This window comes from Equus przewalskii, chromosome 8, assembly GCF_037783145.1.
Source record: "Equus przewalskii isolate Varuska chromosome 8, EquPr2, whole genome shotgun sequence".
NCBI classification, from domain to species: Eukaryota; Metazoa; Chordata; class Mammalia; order Perissodactyla; family Equidae; genus Equus; species Equus przewalskii.
Genome location: NC_091838.1, coordinates 10,188,273 through 10,206,849, shown reverse-complemented (window position 1 = coordinate 10,206,849; position 18,577 = coordinate 10,188,273). Strand labels below are relative to the sequence as shown.

Here is an 18,577-nt window from a genome sequence, read left to right as displayed (position 1 = left end):
TGTTGAATATGACGTGTTCTTCCAAATATTGATCTTGTTATGATGGATTTGCTTTGAAGGAGTTTGAGCTGTTTTCTTAGGAGGTAGGAAATTCAAAGTTTTTAAACTTCCCGGCCCAGGAGTCCTGGGGGCTGCCTGGAGGCAGCACTGTTCAGGGGACGAATACAGAGCTTTGGCGTCAGACAGGCTCAGTCCAAATCCTACCTCTGCGCTTGGTGCCTTTGGAAAAAAATTACTTAAAAATATCTGAGCTCTGATATCTTATCTCTTCCACAAAAGCAATGGTATTTCTGTTACAGATTTACTGCGAGCATTGAGTACGGAAGTGCATGTTACACGCTTAGCTCTTAACAGGTTTTTAACAAATATTCGCTTATTTTGAAATTTAGAGAACTGCAAATATCTTCTCTTTTGTATTCACGGTCTCTAAAATATCCTTTTACATTGAGTCACAGAGCTATGCTTGAGGTGTGAGGGGCTTCTAAATGGGGAGGAGGAGCTGGAAGGGTTGTGAAACTTGTGGACTCTCTTTTAGAATGTAGTCTTATTCCCCAATTAAAAAATAAGAATTAGGCTCATTTTTTTCTTAATGAATGGAAGTAAAGTGGAACTCAAAATGTCACTTAGGACTACAGAAAATGGTTTTTCTTTCTCTCTATTACTTGAGACCAGTTGACTTAATATTTATTCTGTTTCGTGGTATATTTTTCATTATATGTGCTAAACATTTTGCCAAAAATAGTGATATACTTTATTTTTTTAACGTATTAGCCAATCGGTGGAAGGGGGTGAGATGTAGAAGTTTTGTCTCAGACAAATACTGTCTCAGTACTATATTTGGCAGCTTAAACGTTCACGCATTATTTCAAAAATTCCAGTTTGCACTGAACTTGTGCCAAATGCTTCCCAAATTTTGCTGATAAGAATATAAAAAGCACATGGCTGTTGTGATCAAGTGTAGATTGGACTAGATTTACTCCCAAATTGCAGCAAGCAATCTTAAACTTAGAATTCTCTGTTTATGTACCTAGACTGTTTAAAAAAATTAAAAATTCCAGATCTTTCCCTGATCATTAGATTTGTATTGATTATAGTTTGTAAAACATATTATTCCAATTAGCAGGGAAAAAAAGAAGATTTGCCAGATGAGAACTTGATAATACTTGAACTAAGATTAAATGCCTAAAAGTTATCAGTTTACTTGCCAGAGTCAATATTATTTGTAAAAGGGAGGGGAAGGATGAAAAGGAATCACGAGATGGATAAGCTTGTGAGTAGGTGTGGCAGTGCAAGGACATGAGACAGAGCTGTGGCGAGAACTTGAATTCTCATAATTAAAGGGAAGGGAACATTACAGTTTAGGTTTTAAGTGTTGTCATTGGAGATGTAACCATTTGGGTTAGGCTATGGGAATAGGTGGTTAGCAGAATTCAGGCCAAATGAGAAAAATGAACTTGAGAAATCCCTGTAGAATCAAAAAGAAAGCTGCTTTTAGGATTTTAAAAATATGGCTCAGTATAGCATTGTGGTTAAGAGAACTAGTCCTGAAATAAAACGATGTGGGTTCAAATCATATAGTTCCATTGCTTGCTAGGGCTGTCCTAGCGGATATAAGGGGAGTCGGTCAGTACCTGGCACAGAGCAAAGACTCTGTAAGACGTTGCTGTTGGTGATGGTGTTTGTGGTGATCAATACACTGTTCCACAGACAATGCGGCCAATTACTCTCGTGTTGTGTTAATAAAAATAGAGCAGTTTGGTACCATTTTCAAATGTGTGATCATCCCCAAATTGACGGATGAGAGTAGAATACTGGATAAACTAAGTCAGTGGTATTATTTTTTAATAGTATTAAACCAGAAAGGTCAGGTGCTAGAGAACACAAATTAGTAATCTAATTAAGTCACCAGTGAAGGAGACAGATCGTGTTAACAGCAGTCAGATTTGTTATTACAAAGCAATTATTAAAGTGAAATATTGAAAGACGCTGTGTATCCTTATGAGATTTTAAACATTTCATTTTACACAGGCAGAAAAGTATAGATTAATCAGTTCGTTTGATAAGTTAAAAGCTTCCTGATTAAAATATTTATATCATTTGTATAAAGGGAGCAACACTGTTGAGAATCTAAAAAGAATTCTGTGGCATCCTGAATTACATTCCTTTATAAAATTATTTGCATAAGCCGCTCTCATTGGAGCGGTCTCCAAACGCCACGTAACCTAATTTGCGAGATTAAATAACAGTTTCTGGTTTTGACATTTGGTACATTTCCTTGAATCACTATCAAATGAAATGATTTCAGTGTGGCACCAAACTATTATTTGGTTACATTTATATTCAAGGAATGTAAATCTTTTATGAAATATCAGAATTTTAGCAGGACTAGTGAAAACTTTCCTTCTTTTTTTTCCTCACTTGGTTTCTGGCCTTCACAAAGATAGGAAAACCTTTACAGGCTCTTAAATATCATGGTATTACAACTGGACACATCCAAAATTTCACAGACTTTTATACCAGGCTGACCTGGGTTGCGTTCTAGGTTCTGTCACTTTCCAACTTGGTGACCTGGGGCACGTTCCTTTAACCTCTTTGAGCCCAAGTCTCCTGATTTGTAAATAAGGATTAATAATCGCCTCATGATTTTATTGTGAGGATCACATGACTGTTTTTACAGAAATAGCTTATCATAGTACCTGGCACAGATATAAACTTAGTAAGTTGTTGTTTTATTTTTGTTTTCGTGCATCTTTAAGGACTACAGTCATTTGGTCAAATTCACTTAGGTGCTGCTAATAACTTTGAACAAGTCTATTTGATTCTTTGAAGTGTGGGTGCGTGTGTGTATGCGTGTGTGTATGGAATGGTAAGGATTCTTTGATAAATTGTGTATTTTGTGCTAGAAAAGAGGGAAAGATGATGGTTTTGCACACATTTTTATACATGTAACAGGAATTAGTGTCTGTTTTTGGTGTAATTGAAAGAGCTTTGAATTTAGAGTCTGGGGCCTCTGAAAAGCTTTTGTAAAATTCTCATCTTGAGATGCATTTGTTTCAGGATATAGGGTGTAGATTAGTATTTTGAATAAAAGTGCCCGAGGTGACTTCGATAAGCCTCCCTCTGTCCTTAGTTGGGACTCTGTGAAGATGAAAGTTCTCGAGGAACTCACAATTTATTGGGGAAATACACATGGATCATGTAAACAATTATCACAATACATGATGAGTGCTGAAACGTGTGTATAAGCTAATTGTCGTGGGAGCACAGAGGATGTGACACTTGCTTTGGATTTTGCGGGAAGAATGAGAGTTTAACAGGAGAAGAACAGAAAGACCTTCAAAAAGTAAAAGGAACAAGATTGATCAAGGCATAAAGAGATGAGAGGTTGCCAAGAGGAAGGAGGTGGGCTTCTTGAGTGACATCTTGGATGGGCATCAATACAGTGATCTATTTGGAAGTTATTCTTGGATTTATAAGCAAGGACTCAGGATAAATTCCTCCTTTCAAGACTAATTTAAAATATAGTTACAAGAAAACATAGTGGTTTTTCATTGCTGTTTTTGAGGAGAGGGCCCTGACTGTTTATTATGATTGTATTGTTTTTAAATAGTTTACCACCAAAGGCCAAAGGTTTTGTACATAGCAGGAAAAACAATTAGTAAATGCAATGATAGTGCCTTGGTGTGCACATCTATTTTCAAGGTTAATTATTTGTTTAATTAAAGCTTTCAGAATCAACCAGAGATTCTATTACCTGGAAATATTAGATAAACGTGAGTCTCTTTGGCAGTATAAGAATTGTGTGACAACTTTTTTAATCTCTCAGTAAGTTCTGGCCTTTTCTCACTTTGAAGACCATATCACTTTTTACCTTTGTTTGTATTATTTTCTGTCACAATTGTTGCTTACTTATACAATTACATCTGCATTTTACAAATGAGGGAATTGAGGCTTAGAAAGATTAAGTAATATACCTGAGGTCCCATACTTAGAAAGTGGTAGGGCCATGTACTCAAGCAATTCTGTATTCTTGAAAGATAGCGCTTGAAATATTATGAGAGATTAGATTGGAAAGACAAGGAATTCGAGACAGGGAGATTGTTGTGGAGCTATTGAAATTGTCAGGAAAGAGACGATGACAGAGGAACAGAGGAACACATGACAAGAGACATGGTAAATGGAATCAACAGCATATGATGACTCGGTATGGAGAAAGAATGAGGTGTTGATGGTGATTTCTGAGGTCTCGTTGTTTTTTATAGATTCCCTACAACAAGGAACACAAAAGACGAATGGAGTTAGAAGCAAATAATGATCTGTGTTGGGGGTTGAGTTTCGCAAACCAGGACATTGTTGGCACGTCTGCTCTGTAGCTCAAATAAAAGATCAGAATAAACACGTGGATTTACTGATGACTTGGACATATCCTTCAGGTTTCCTCAAGCGCTTGTTTTTTTGCTTTGGTGTCTCACATCAGCTATCATATGTTGAGGGTTTTTTTTTTTTCCTCTTCTGATACCTTGACAGAGAAGTCAGAGTAACCTCATGATTTATGTAATGTGCCATTGTCGTTATAACACATAATCCTATAATGTAGTCTTGGCCAGATATCCAAGAGGTAAACATCAGCGTGAGCCTTTCCTGCTTCCGTCTTTTATCTATGTTACTGTCTTTGGTGTGTGCTGCTGATCATTGAGAATTAGATCTAAGCATACTACTCCTTGGACTTACTTTGCTGACCACGGCTCACTGGGATGTAGGGTGCCCTGGAGACTCACCTGATGCTTATGTCTTTGAAGGCCAGATTTTGGGTTCTTGTGACATTGGCTGCGAGTGCAGAGCTGGATGCGATATGCTGATTACCTCTCCCTCTGATGTCCTCTGCAGAAACTGCCTCTTTGGGAGCCAGGACCTGTGAGGATGACCTTGCTGAGCAGCAGTTGAGAGTAAGCTCAGGTAACCGATCTGTTCCTTCCCAAAACCTTGTCTGTCCTAAATGAGTTCCATTTGTTACTTTCATAATTTATGTAATAAATGTATCTCTGGAACTGATCTAATTACATCTGGTCAGATCCCTTATACAACTAAGTTAAAAGCAAAATCAAACATACCCAATATTTGGATGCATATGTAAAGTAACTTCTCAAAGAGATAAGTAACTTCTGCTGGACAATTTCTCACATCTGCATTTGTACACTATGAAGTTTGACCTGAATGGTTAGGTTTATACAAAGTATAAGGCAATAATCCAGATATTATTTTTCCCCGAGTGAAACGTCCTGGTTGGTGGAGTTATTTTTGCTCGATATTATTTTTCCCTAAGTCAGACGACCTGGTTAGAGGAGTTATTTTTGGCCATTAATGAGTTGATTGGATTTTGTACGGCCATGTCAACACATTTAGTCACCCCTATGCTTTGCATGTGTATGTGTATGTTAAAAAATGACGGCTCTGCTTTCTTAGCTGCATTATATTCAGATAATTTAAGAGGAAATTCACCCACATTGCTACAACACACCTCATTATTTCTGCTTATATAAGCGTGATCCCAGTCTCCAGATTTATACAATTGGAATAATAATGTGCTACATAGAAAAAAATGATTATAAAAAGTCCTTCACATTCATAATGGGGGATTGAAATACTTAAAAAAAAATTTGCAAGTAAAAACATTCCTCCAATATAAAGTCAGGACTTCCCTCTTAAAAATTTTTTCAAAATTAAGTTTACCTTCACCTATGCATGTCTCATGAATGCTTTTTTTATTTTATATGTTATTTTTCCCTAGAAAACTAGAGAGCATATTTAAGATAAAATAACATAAACCCAGTTCCCCTCTCCCACCTCAAGCCAATCAAAAGATTTCATTAATGACCAGATTGGAAGTAATAAGGCAAAAATGAGGACTGTGACGAAAATGTCAAACCAAAGAGAGACTATTCCCTGTCAATACATTTCTTTATTGTTTTGTAAACAGAGACGCCAAAATCTACGTCTTCATCTCAATCTCTCTGAGAAGCTTTATATTTAGATACTTCCATGCTTTCTGGATATTTTCATGGAGATGTTCCACAGAGAAGCCAAATATAACGAGTTCCAAATTGGACTTCTCTTTTATGCCTACCTTTTTTTTCTGTTGTCTCCATCTCAATTGATATCATACCATAGACCTGGTTACCCCAAGTAAGAAAACTAGGAATCGTCAATTTCACTCAAAATACAAGGATTGCTGGACATGAGTTATGAATAAGACAAATGAGTTTCCCCAGTTTTAGACAATATTTCTACACAAATGTTATTTTCAGATTGCAATAAATGTGATGAAGTAAAAGAGATAATGTGCTACAGCAGAGGTTCTCGAAGTATGATCCCTTTACAAGCAGCACAGCACAACCTGGGAGCTGGTAAGAATGCAGATTCTTGGGCCCCACCTCACACTTACTGAATCAGTAACACTGAGGATGGGGCATCTGTGGTTTAACGAGCCCTCCAGGTGATAGCAGTTCCCACTACAGTCTGAGGACCCCACCATGTGACCAGTGATGCACTACTTTAGAAGCAGTGGCCAGAGAAGTTCTCAGAGGAAATGACAGGTGAGCTGACTCCTAAATAATGAGAAGGAGCCAATTAAGCAGAGTCTGGGGAAATGGGTTCCAGACAGAGGTGGGAAGAAGTTGGTCCTATTCCTGGAAAGGAAAGAAGGCTAATGCGAAGAAAGATCAGTGAGTGAGAAGAGCAGCATAAGGTGAAGTCATAAAGAAAGACAAAGCCCTGATCATTTCAATCACAGTAAGGAGTTGATATGTTATTCTAAGTGAAATAGGAAGCCATGGCAGGGTTGAAACAGAACAGCTTTATTTTATTAGGATGTAACGAATAAATTGTAGGAAAGCAAGAGCAAATCTTAGTTATGAGACCATTTCAAAATACCAGTAAGCAATCAAGGGTACTGGCAATGGAAATGTAAAGAAGTAGATGGATGTAGTTTATACTAAATATTTTGCAATTAGTATTAATGGGACTTTCTGATGGCTTGTATGTGTGTAAGACGGAAAGAGAAGAGTCAAAGAGGACTCTTGCTTTTGGTGGATGGTGGCACTATTAACTGAGATGGTGGAGACTGAGGAGACACGGAAGGAGGTGTGTTAAGGGGGGTCAAGAGCTCTGATTTGGGCATATTAGGTTTGATATACCTTCTAAACATCCAAATGGAGATATAAAATTTTAAAGCCATGGATCTGGATGAGATTACCTAGGGAGATCGTTATTTTTCCTCAAATCAAACGTTCTTTTTTGTAGATAGAGAAGTAGGAAGAGAAGAGAATAGGGCTTAGGACCAACACTGGAAACGTTCCAATATTTAGATTCTTAATGGCGGAGGCCTCAGCGAAAGAGAATAAGGAAGAACTTTCAGAGAAGTAGGATGAAAATTGCGATAGTCCCATGGAATGAAATTCAAGAGAGCAAACTTTTTCAAGGAGAAGAGAGTACTAATATCTGTTGAGCAAAGAAAGTTAAGTAAGATGTAGACGGAAAAGTGACTGTTGGATTTCGCAGCATGGAAGTCATTGGCGGCTTTGAGAAGAGCAGTTGGTGTGAAGCCACTCTTGAGAGGGTTGAATAATGAATGTGATTTAGTAGAAAGAGAAAATGCAAAAAAATGCAAACCAGACTCAAACCAAACCAATGCTCCTTTGAAGTTTTATTGAAGGGGCATAGAGAAACAGCATTGCTTTTGACCTCCTCCTTTTCTTCTCTGAATTTTGCTTTCTAAATTCAATTCAATGTTCCAACTAACATTGCCTGCCTACTGTATTTCAGGCACCAATCCAGGTGTTTTTGGCACAAAGATAAATAAGATATTCACTGTTTTCGGTACAGGTGTATCTATTAGGAGAAGTAGTAGTTTCCACATATAGGGTAAGTGGTTTGACATCAATGCACAAGAAAAAGAAAAAAATAAAACTTATCCATAAACATTGATACTAGTTTAACATTCAGGGAAGACTTTTTGGAGAAAGAAGCAATTAGTAGTAATAATGCAGCTAGTACTTTTTAATACTTATTTTGTGTTAAGCTTTATGCTGACTGGTTTTTATACATTATCTTCTAACAAACTTATGAGGTAGGTATTATTAACTCCATTTTTACCGGTGATGAAACTGATATTTCCCAAGCTGGGCTTGAAGGAAAAGTGGGAGTTATATAGTGGAGAAAAGTGGTTCTAGGAAAGACAAGAAAGTATAATGGTATGTTTTATGAGGAGGAAGAGGGCATTAATAACAGTTGCGTATTTCTACAACAGTGCTTCTCATAGTGTGGTCCCTGGAAACTTAGAAGTGCAAATTCTCAGGCCTCACTCTGCACCTACGGAATCAGAAACTCCAGGGGTGGAGCATAGCAATCTGTGTTTTAATAAGTCTTCCAGGTGATTCTGATGCCATAGAGTTTGAGAAGATTATACTTAAGCATTAAATGCTAGGTAGGAAGTGAAGAAAGATGAGATTGGAATGTAGACGAGGACCAGGTACCTTGCCACATACAGAAGATTGAGCTTTTTCTTTGTAAGTGATGGGAGTCACTGAAAGATTTCAAGTAGGGAAATCACATTTAAGTAGATCATATGGATGATAGATTTGGAGGTGCGGGGGTGCTGGACAGGAGACAATGGAGGAGTCCAAGCAAGAATTCTTACAAGATGGCTGTCATGAAGAGATGCTCAATATATAAAGCTGAAGATGTTGAAGTTACTCTTCTCTGCTTCCTCTTTAAATGCTTACTCCATGGGCTTAAAAAGTATGCAGTGTTTTCCTTACAAGATTCAGAGGGTTCCCAAACCCAACTGTGTAATAAAGCAATGGGAACCGAGCACAACTGGCTGGTGCTTAAATCAGAGAGATATCACTGAAGTAGATTTGCTTAGAAATTGCAGTTATAATTTTATAGATTAATAGTGATTTTCTAATCATTTACATTGTTCAAATGAAAATGCTCTAAGCTAGTCATTCAAAAACTTTTAAATATAGTTTATGTATGTATATAGAGTAACTTATAAGATCATCATTTTAAGCATGATAAAAATGCTAAGGGAGGTTAATTGTACCATACTTATATAATCTAAGACTACAGTATTATTTTATCTTCTTCCTTTTGTTTTGAATCATTTTGAAATAAAAATGTATTATTTATCTGAAAATTGGGAGGTTCTACTGGACCCTAATATACATTTTAAGCTTAAGTACATTCCTATCATAAAGTTTAACACATGAATAAATACTGTATTTTTTATATTCCAGGAGGCAAAAGAATAATTAAGAATACATATACTGTGAATACAACAGAAATATGAAATGCTATAATACTTTTATTATTCTTACATGTAATATATTGGCAAAGAATCTTATTGATGAAAATGAAAACTGCTTTGGCATTTTTATTTTGGAATTTGATATAATTTAGTATCTCTACTTTGGAATTTTATGTAATGGAATTTTATATAATTTCCCTCAGTTCTAAGGCATCCCTTTAATACATTTCGTGTCTCATATATACATATAAATATATCTTTTTCCTATAAAGCATTTTACATTTTACAGCATTTTACAACTGAGGAAATGTGGTATTTGAAAATTAGAATGTAGTCACACCTTCCTTAACCCCAAATCCAACCTATAATATTTCTAGAGAAAGTGGTTTCTCCACCTTAATACTCTTGACTCTAAAGTCTGTTTATGAAATGAATGTCAAATTTGTTTCCGAAAGTCTCAAGAATGAAAGTCACTTTTTTTCTGACTTGTATGAAACTTTATGGGGTATATAAGTTACCCTTTGATTATTTTTTGCATGATTAAAAATTCGCAAAGTTCTATGGCTCCAAAGAGCCTACCTGTAATAAACAGCTTTCACCTTCTAAACCACAAAACGGGTCCGAATTGCTTGAGCATTAGAACTAATTGCCTGCCTACTTCAAAGGAGGAACCAGAAAAGAGAGGGGGAAAGAAAGTCACAGAGCAGAGGCCGTGCGGGCAAATCCACCTCTTGAGGTTATGAGTTGTGGCTTGGAATAGCCCGGCGAAGTTATGGCCTCAGAGCTGCTGTTTGCGATTAAGTTGATGGGGAGCGTCTATCCCACAGTCTTGCCCTGCTGCTGACACAGAGTCTTTGTTCACATTCAGATTTCTCAAACTGTTGCCAGGGTCAGGCTGAGGTCAGACACCACAGTGATGTATAGAAGAACATGTCTGGGAATTTCTCTCACACTTACAACACTTACTAGAAAATGAAGAAGACCCTGCAAAGCTGTCTGATGAGACCCAGATTATACTGTAGTTTTTCTTTGAGTACCTGCATAATTTTCCTTTTCTTCTCCTGACACACAATGTTTTATTAATGTGAGTTCCGATAGCCCTTACAATTTTATGTCCCCTCAAGATAAGGACACTCAGTAGTACTCTGACACTTCATTTTCCAGCCCTGGGGGAAAGGTCCAGTAAATCTACTCAAAGAAGCCTTGCATCTCTTCCCCAGGATGAGCTGAAAAGTAATTGCCATGGGCTGTCGTAGGTCGCGAGCCTGACACTGGATGTCGCGTCATGTGTGTGGACTTGGCAGGGACACAGCCCAAGCCAGTCATGATCTCAGCTTTCCAGCCTTCCAAACCGAGCAGGGCCACTGTCCCCACCCAGGCCAGCCCCATGCTGGGAGGAGGGAGCCTGTGTTTGATCAGTAATTATCACTGACGGGTGAAAGCAGCCTAGAGCCATAAGAAGTGTTGATTCTCTCCTCTTAAAGTAAAATTTCCATGTGTGTCTGCCTGGAAGAGAAGCTTTCCCCAAACCCTCAGATGCCTGACCCTCCGAGAGGACCTCCCCTCTGCTTTGGTGCAGTGGCAAAGCGCAGCTATGGAATAAATGGATTTGGATGGTGCCTTTGAGGACTCACAGTTGAGACAAACTCTTAGTTTGAGTGTATTAAATGTCCTTTTTTCCCCCTTAGCTTTTGGGAGTTTCCCCCATTAAGCCCCAAACTGCCCCCCTTCTGTTGTTTTCTGCTTCCACAGTTGCAGAGCATGGCTAGCAAGTAAGGCACTAAATAGCGATTTTTTTTTTTTTTTTTTTTTGTGCTCAGCTGCTACATATGACAGTGGATATTTCATTCTGCTGTCAGAACGTTATTAATAAAACATGGGGTATGGAGAGGGCCACGATTTCCCCTTTCAATCACTATAGCATTTGCAATGAAAATTTTATGCAGTGTGTAATTTTCAGTTAATGCTTGACACTTAAAATGTCCGTAGCAGCGTTTTGTCTGGTTATTGAAGGGTTAATTGTATCATGTTCTCTGCATAAAAGCTCTGCTTATCAAAAGCAAATAGAAGAGTGTATGCAAATGTGTGTCGATGACCTTTTGCCTTTCCAGGGTTAATTTATATGGTCATTAAAGATTTTATGAAATTGAGCAGCCTGGTGCTTCAAATCCCATTTTACCTTCTTCTCCTAATTTATGTAATTCCTACCTGAACAGGAGAATATGATTTTTATTTTTTGTGCTGCAATGAAAACAGCATGGCATGCTGTGGGGAGTTGCGAGCCTGGTTATCTGGCATTACTCAGATTGCTAAAAATTCATTAAAATGTGACATCAGCACAGTGAGAGACAAATGATCACAGGATGAAAGAGAACAGTGGGCCTTTCACGGATTAGTGCGACACAGACCCAGCATAGAGGCTAACTGCATAAACAGATTAATCCACCAGCAGCAGCATAGCTAAGATTTACAGAATAATTAAATCGGGTTGAGTTACTATGAGGATTTCCATGTAATCTAGCTGGTGTGAACCCGTGAATGAGGTGTGGGGTGATGTGGTTGTCAGAGAAGTACACCGTCTTATATCCTAGGCCCTGCACAGCTCCCCCTATAGAAAACAAAAAATCCCAATGTCACTGAAGTTTTGAGACCTTACACTGACAAATCCCAAAGAATTCCTCTGGGGTCTAAGGACGGAAGGCAGGAATAACACCTGTCTTACATTTAACCCATCGTTATCACATTATTTCACAAGGAAATTTCTCTAAGAATTTGATTTGTTCTGCCATCTATACAAGTGCATGGAACAGTGGGTCCATGTTGTTTAGAAGGTTCTACTCCTGAAATGACAGAATCGCCTGACTCCCATTTTTAAAGCTTTCTTGCTTAATCTGTACTTAAAATGATTTGTTTTAATTTAGTAGAGGCACATTTTCTCAACGGATATAAAAGAAGTTGCTTTAGATAAAAATTTGCATTGAAATAGTCAGCAGGTTCTAGCGCAGACTTTTGAATAAATTTCTGTTCTTTCTTGGGAATGAATGTCTGCAGGTGATTCATAAAGAACAACGGTTTTAAATGGTCACTTCGTTTATTTTCGTGTGCATTTTGCTGGGGTTTTGAATGCTACTGACTGGTCTGCCTCTTTTAACAGAAGAACAAAGTGAGGAGGCAGAAGGAGCGATCAAACCTACAGCAGTGGCAGAGGATGATGAGAAAGACACAAGTGAGAGAGACAATAGTGAAGGCAAAAACTCTAATAAAGACTCTGGTAAGATGCTGAAATCCTTAACCTTTCCTTCCCCCGCCTCCATTCCCTCCAATCAGCCTTTCCTTCACCCCCTCCCAAGCTTATTAAAAGCTTTTATTCATTTTAAACTGTCTGAACATTCCCACTACTATTCATTGCATGTGCATTTTCCATGTGATTTCTATCAGTAGCCTCCCATTGACCTATTTTTAATCATAACCATCTGACAGAATAGATGTGGATAAGTTGAAGAATATTACAGGACGACCAGCGAGATTATTTTTTAATCAAATCAGTTTGTGTGCTTGTAATTTTTTAAGCGCCTTTCATTAATCTTCGCTATACTTGTGATGCCTCTGATGGCATATTAATTTTTCATAAGCACAGGATTAGATATCACTTGAATCTTTTCATTCAATCACATGCGCCGCCCCCCAACCACGTAACCCTAAAAATAAATGTTATTTTTCCTTGCTTTTTTGCAACTTCTACTCAGGAATTTGCCCTTTTTAAGGGCATCTATTTGAGGCATTTCAAACAAATCCAGTGAAAAAGTTTACAGATGATTCAGCCTAAGAAAGAGGAAATATCATTGAAAAGGGATTAGGTGCTGGGTAATTTTGATCTTCTAGAATAGACAAATCCCAGTAATGAAAGCTACTGTCTTTGAAAACAAACCTTTGTGTCATGACATTTACTTGTGCACAAACAAACCCTAGGCCAGCATCTGGTGTGGATACCTAAGGCTTTTTCTGTGTTTGATTTGGCAAATATATGACTTCATCCATGCTTTGTATGTATGAGATGGAAATCTATGGTCGCAATGAATATTACATTGGCTACTTTTGCTGCACGCTATACCTAGTTTTATTATGTTGGACTCATTGAAGCAGAAGAAGTGCTGAAACGGGTTCAAGCCTATTAGTTTCAGGTAGTCATCTATCTTTGCCTTGAATTCCAGTGACAGCCGCATATAAAGAAGCTTGTTTTCACTATGAAGACATTGGGTCATGCAAAAAATATCATTTTTACGTGCAAGTTTATTTAAACCTGAGTTATCCCATATTTGTAATTCAGTCTTTGCATATCTAAGATTTACATTCCCTTCAGAAATTATTTGAAGGGCCTCTCTGCTCCCTGCCCCACACCCTTCAATGCTAAATTTCTCTCAGGAGTCCAGTGAGAAACGCGCCATTTAAATTTGCATCCAGGATATGGTGGCTGACATATGATTCTAATTTGATTTAAAAAGAGGAGCTAAGGTTGGTATGGAGCCTAAAGCAATGTGAAAAAGATGCCATAGCTGTATATTAGTAAGCTGGTTCCTAGGGTTACTGACAAGGAATTTGAAGTACCTTGTGTTCCATTAAGGTCAAGGGTGGTGTCATCTAAACCTCCTTTGAAAGGAATGAGCAATAGCAAGGTTGTCAGTTTATTCACTCTATAGGATGGACCTCATCAAGGCTAGCTGCTTGACCAGATCAGAGAAGGCAGGATTCTGTCTGCATTCAGTGGCGTCTTTCTTACAGTTGTATCAAAAGAGATTGCAGAGTATATTCCCCCATTCTTTAGGAGATGTGTAATACACACAGATAACACCGTAGTGTTCGTTGAGTAGTACTTAGGTATATGACATTATACTTGGTTTTAAATATCTAATACCTTGTAAAGAATGGATCCTGGGAATCTCTTGAAAATGGCTCCAGTCTTACCATTGAGGGAAGAGTCTCTTTTGGAACATACCCTGGATGCAGGGCTCTATCTCCACCAGCACCGTTTACTGCTCTGCATAAATAATGGACTCGATCACTCCCTAATGGGCTGATGAGTTATTGTCCTTTCTTGGGCGCCTAATTGTATCATCTAGACAGGACTCGGGCAACTGAGAGGATACAGAGCATTGCATAATGGTAGTTGTTTAAAACAAATTTTTATCCCTGCAGAAATGCCTCCCCAGGTATATCTATAGGGATAAAAATGGGCTTTAAGAACCAACTAAAAGCAATTACTGAGATGCAAATATTTAGCCTTGAAACCTTGCAGACTTCAAGTCAGCTCTTCTTATTGACAACTAACATGACGTTTCAGCAAAGTTTTCTGCTTTCTAAATTGAATCTGATTAGGTGAAAAAATTATTACGTGAAGTTTTTCCTTGTAAATAATTCTAGTGATTGTATAACCACTATGTGTATGTTGTTTTTGCCTTATGTCAGTTATAAATGTCAAAAATACCGGCAAACTTAGAGATTAATCACTGTCTTCATGTGTTAGATGGGAAAACAGTATGACCCCACTTTCACGTGGAATTTTTGAGGCAGGAAGGAATTAACACACGTTAGGAAGGCTGCGTTTGTGGAAGCTGTTGTGCTGTATTGCTGACATTAATCTCTAGGACTGGAGCTCTCCAAATGAGACATGGCAATATGCAAGTTATATTTGTTGAATATTCATTCATAATAGAAAAGCCTGCTAATGCCTCATTTATATTGTCATTTAAATCTAGTGCCACTTTAGATTAATTATAATCCAAATTATAGCTCTGTGCAGTACAAGAATTAATATAGAGTTTATCCAGATTAATACATTTGCATTGAAAATGTAATATGTCTCTGCCATGGCTAAGGGGACCACTTTTTAATAAGGGAGTAAACATGAGGAAAGATGGAAATTATCCTTCATTATTGCAATTAAAATTATCCTTTCATTCTAGTCTCATTAGAAAGAATACTGTACCAGTAATTATAATTTAGAATTATTTGGAGTTGAATAGCATCTTCTCTTATATCCGAGTTTTATAGTATTCAAACTTTATCAAATACATTGATTCATAAATAACAATTCAGTATTTATTTTATTGTTTTTTCCAGATTTGCTTTGAGTACACATGTGTCATTGGATTTTCCTCACTTGTTATGAGTATGAACCATTTTACAACCTTCTGTATTTTAGGGATTGAAAATTATTAAGTAGGCGGCTTCTGAATTGAAATGAATTATGTCATTTTTATATTAGCGATCTCATGCAAGTTAAATAATCCCATAACGGACAGATAATCATTGGCTTATCTATTTGGCAGCACTTATTTGTAATTGGACTTCATTTTTTAGTTAAAACGCTTTAAGATGACATTGTTTTTTGAGAAGATTGTGATGTCCTTAACAACACAAAATGAATTATGATCCCACTTCAAGATTTCGTGTAGGGTAACAAACAGGGTTTATTTCAAATAAAGTTGTAGACGTAAACTATGAATAATCACAAAACTTAATTGAAACCTTCCTAAAATTGATTGGCCCTTATTTAATGCAAGATATTTCTAGCATAAGACAATTCAGAAAAAGACCCCAGAGTGGGTTCCCTTTAATTTGCTAGAGAGTCCATAATACCTGAAATAGCAGCACCCCTTTGAGTAGAAAAGGCATGTGTGCATACAATGTAACTTCCATCATCTTTGCAAATAACCCTGATGATCTGCCTGTCGTCGAGTCTGTTTTGTCCTTTGTTTTACATCTCAGCATTCTCAGCTTTTTCTTATCAACGGTGTGCATTTCTGGGGGGCCTAGCTACAGTTAGGGGGTCTAGCCTTTATTTATAACTTCTTTTTAATTTGAAATAAAGTGGTCTTTAGGAAGCTCATAGCTTACATTAAGATCATGGTTTAATTAACTAAGTTAATTAGGCAAAAAATATTGAAGTTGACACATATATTGGGTGGAATACTGTAGCCAGGAGTTACCATAATGGCTATGAAATAATGATCCTAAAGTTTAACTCTTACTTTCTTGATGCAGCATGGAGCAACACTAAATTCGAAAGCAGTTATATTGTTGATGAATATTAATAGGCATAAAAATGAGAACATGGATTAGTGATACCAAATATGTACACCAATGAATAGTGTAGTCTTAGTAAAATGTTTCAAACATTGAAGAATCAGTAAGTTTTTTGATCCTTTTATAGTCCCGATATTAGAATATATATGCTTATAAAAATTAGGCCATAGCTCTGCATTTAATAGATTTAGGAATTCCTGGAAGGTTTATTCTTTTCCGATGTTCTCTAGGGCCTGCAAGCAACAAGAGTCGTGAAAATTCTCTTTCAACTTGTCTGTGACAGTCTTCCATAGCATAGGGAATTGGACCAGCTTTTTATTGGGTGATGTCCAATTCTACCATGTACAAAAGAGTGATAAGGAAATATGACATAGTATTATTCTCTTAGGTGAACATATTCTTTCTCATCCATGGGGAATTTTTGAAGAAGAATCTTCTAGTCTCACAAGTGAAAGCAACTGATATGCATTTGCTAATTTAAATGACAACCATTTTATACAACTTGATCTGACACCTTTAGTAAATTTTATTTGCAAACACTATGTATCATATTGTTTTCCTAAATGTTTATTTTTAATACTTTTAACAGCACAAATACACTCTGCTTTGAGAAAGAAAAACATATTTTTGATGCCAGAACTAATTATGAAATAAACATTGCTGTGTTTGACATATTTTTAGATATCAAATACTTGAATATTGTTTAATCAATGTAATGAAACTTTTCAGTTTATCTCAAATTTAAGTTCCCTCAGATACAAATATGATAAATTATTTTTTCAGATATCTAGAAAGAACGTAATTTTCTCCAAGATATATATCTATATATATATATCTTAGATATATATCTCTATATGTAAGTGTGTGTGTGTATATATATATATAGGAGCAAATGTACCAAGTCAAATAACATCTAGTATTTGTCAATCTAGAAATCAATATCAGTGTAATTTGTTGAATACATAGCATTAGTTCTATACCTACTGTGAACCCTGAGAAGTAAAATTACTGTCATTACGTCATTTAAATTCTATTTTAATTTTGGTCCCCTCAGAGTCACTCTTACTTTTAAATTTCTTTCTGAATTTGAAATTCTTGAAATTATTTATGTGGTGTAAAACAGGCATCTCTATCCAGGATTAAAAAAGAATGTATTTTCTGGTTCATTTTTATTTTGTTTCCCTAACATCCTTGACCTTATTTTTAAATTAAAACTGGGTTATTTTGCAGTAAGGTGCAATTTGTTCATTTATATGAACCGTCTGTGGATTGAAAAAAAATCAAGATAAATCTTCATGCACAGCATACAATCAGATTACGCCTAGACTCTATATTTACGCTGGGTCCGATAGCGATCAATGGTTTAGCTTCATTGCATTTCCAGATGTATTTGCACCCAGTTGTCCAGCGATAGCGTCCTCACCCTGGAAATAATTTAGTTGCAAATTGACTGGAAGATGGTGAAAATTGAAAGTTAAAATTAGAAATACTCATAATAAACAGCAGAAAAAAGGTCAGATGATGCCGCGCTATGATGAGATTGGAATGGCTGGTAAATGAGGTTTTGTGTTTGTCGTGAGATGTATGTGACATGCCTACCCAACGTCCCTGTAATATCCAGCCTCGCAGAGGAGATTATCGGGAAAATTGATGCTGGGAAGAATTTTCTGTTAGATTGGGAAATTAGAAGCACACTCTTTTCTTTGATGTGTGTGAGGCTCCTACACATTACATTGCTCATCTGGGTGAAATTTTAAACCATCTTTAACACTGAATATTCGGATTAACCTCATAAAGCAATTGTCTTCTTGAGATCTGGGCTGCCATGTTACGCCTGCAGTCAACTGCTGAAACATTTAAAGCAAAGAATGAATGACAAAAAGCAGCAACAGATATGCAATGTATATAGTTCACTTTTGAATCCTACATTGGCCAGGTAAAAAGATTATTTTTATTTCTGAATTATGACTAGTCAGCTCTTCTGAGCATTTTGAAAGGTGTTCAGGATCCACGAATTTTAGAAAAGAGATGATTATATTCAACATCAGTAAAAATAGTTATTTTCTGAGTTAGCATTTGTGGCTGGGAGTAGATTTGCTTCCATAGGATAAAGGCATTCTGAGACACCAGAGAGTACATGTTATTGATGAATCTTTCAGGGGCACCTGGGGTTATCTAAACATGAGA

The 18,577-nt window shown here is 36.8% G+C and overlaps 1 protein-coding gene across 4 annotated transcripts in view; it reads left to right on the top strand.

Moving 5' to 3' along the window:
* ZFHX4 (zinc finger homeobox 4) overlaps nt 1-18,577 on the top strand; it is a 174,438-nt gene that overhangs the window by 137,788 nt on the left and 18,073 nt on the right. For all 4 annotated transcript variants that reach the window (XM_070630410.1, XM_070630408.1, XM_070630409.1 and 1 more), the window contains exons 5-6: nt 4,888-4,956; nt 12,462-12,578. In XM_070630410.1, the coding sequence (XP_070486511.1) occupies nt 4,888-4,956; nt 12,462-12,578 (186 nt within the window). The remainder of the gene's footprint in view (nt 1-4,887; nt 4,957-12,461; nt 12,579-18,577) is intronic.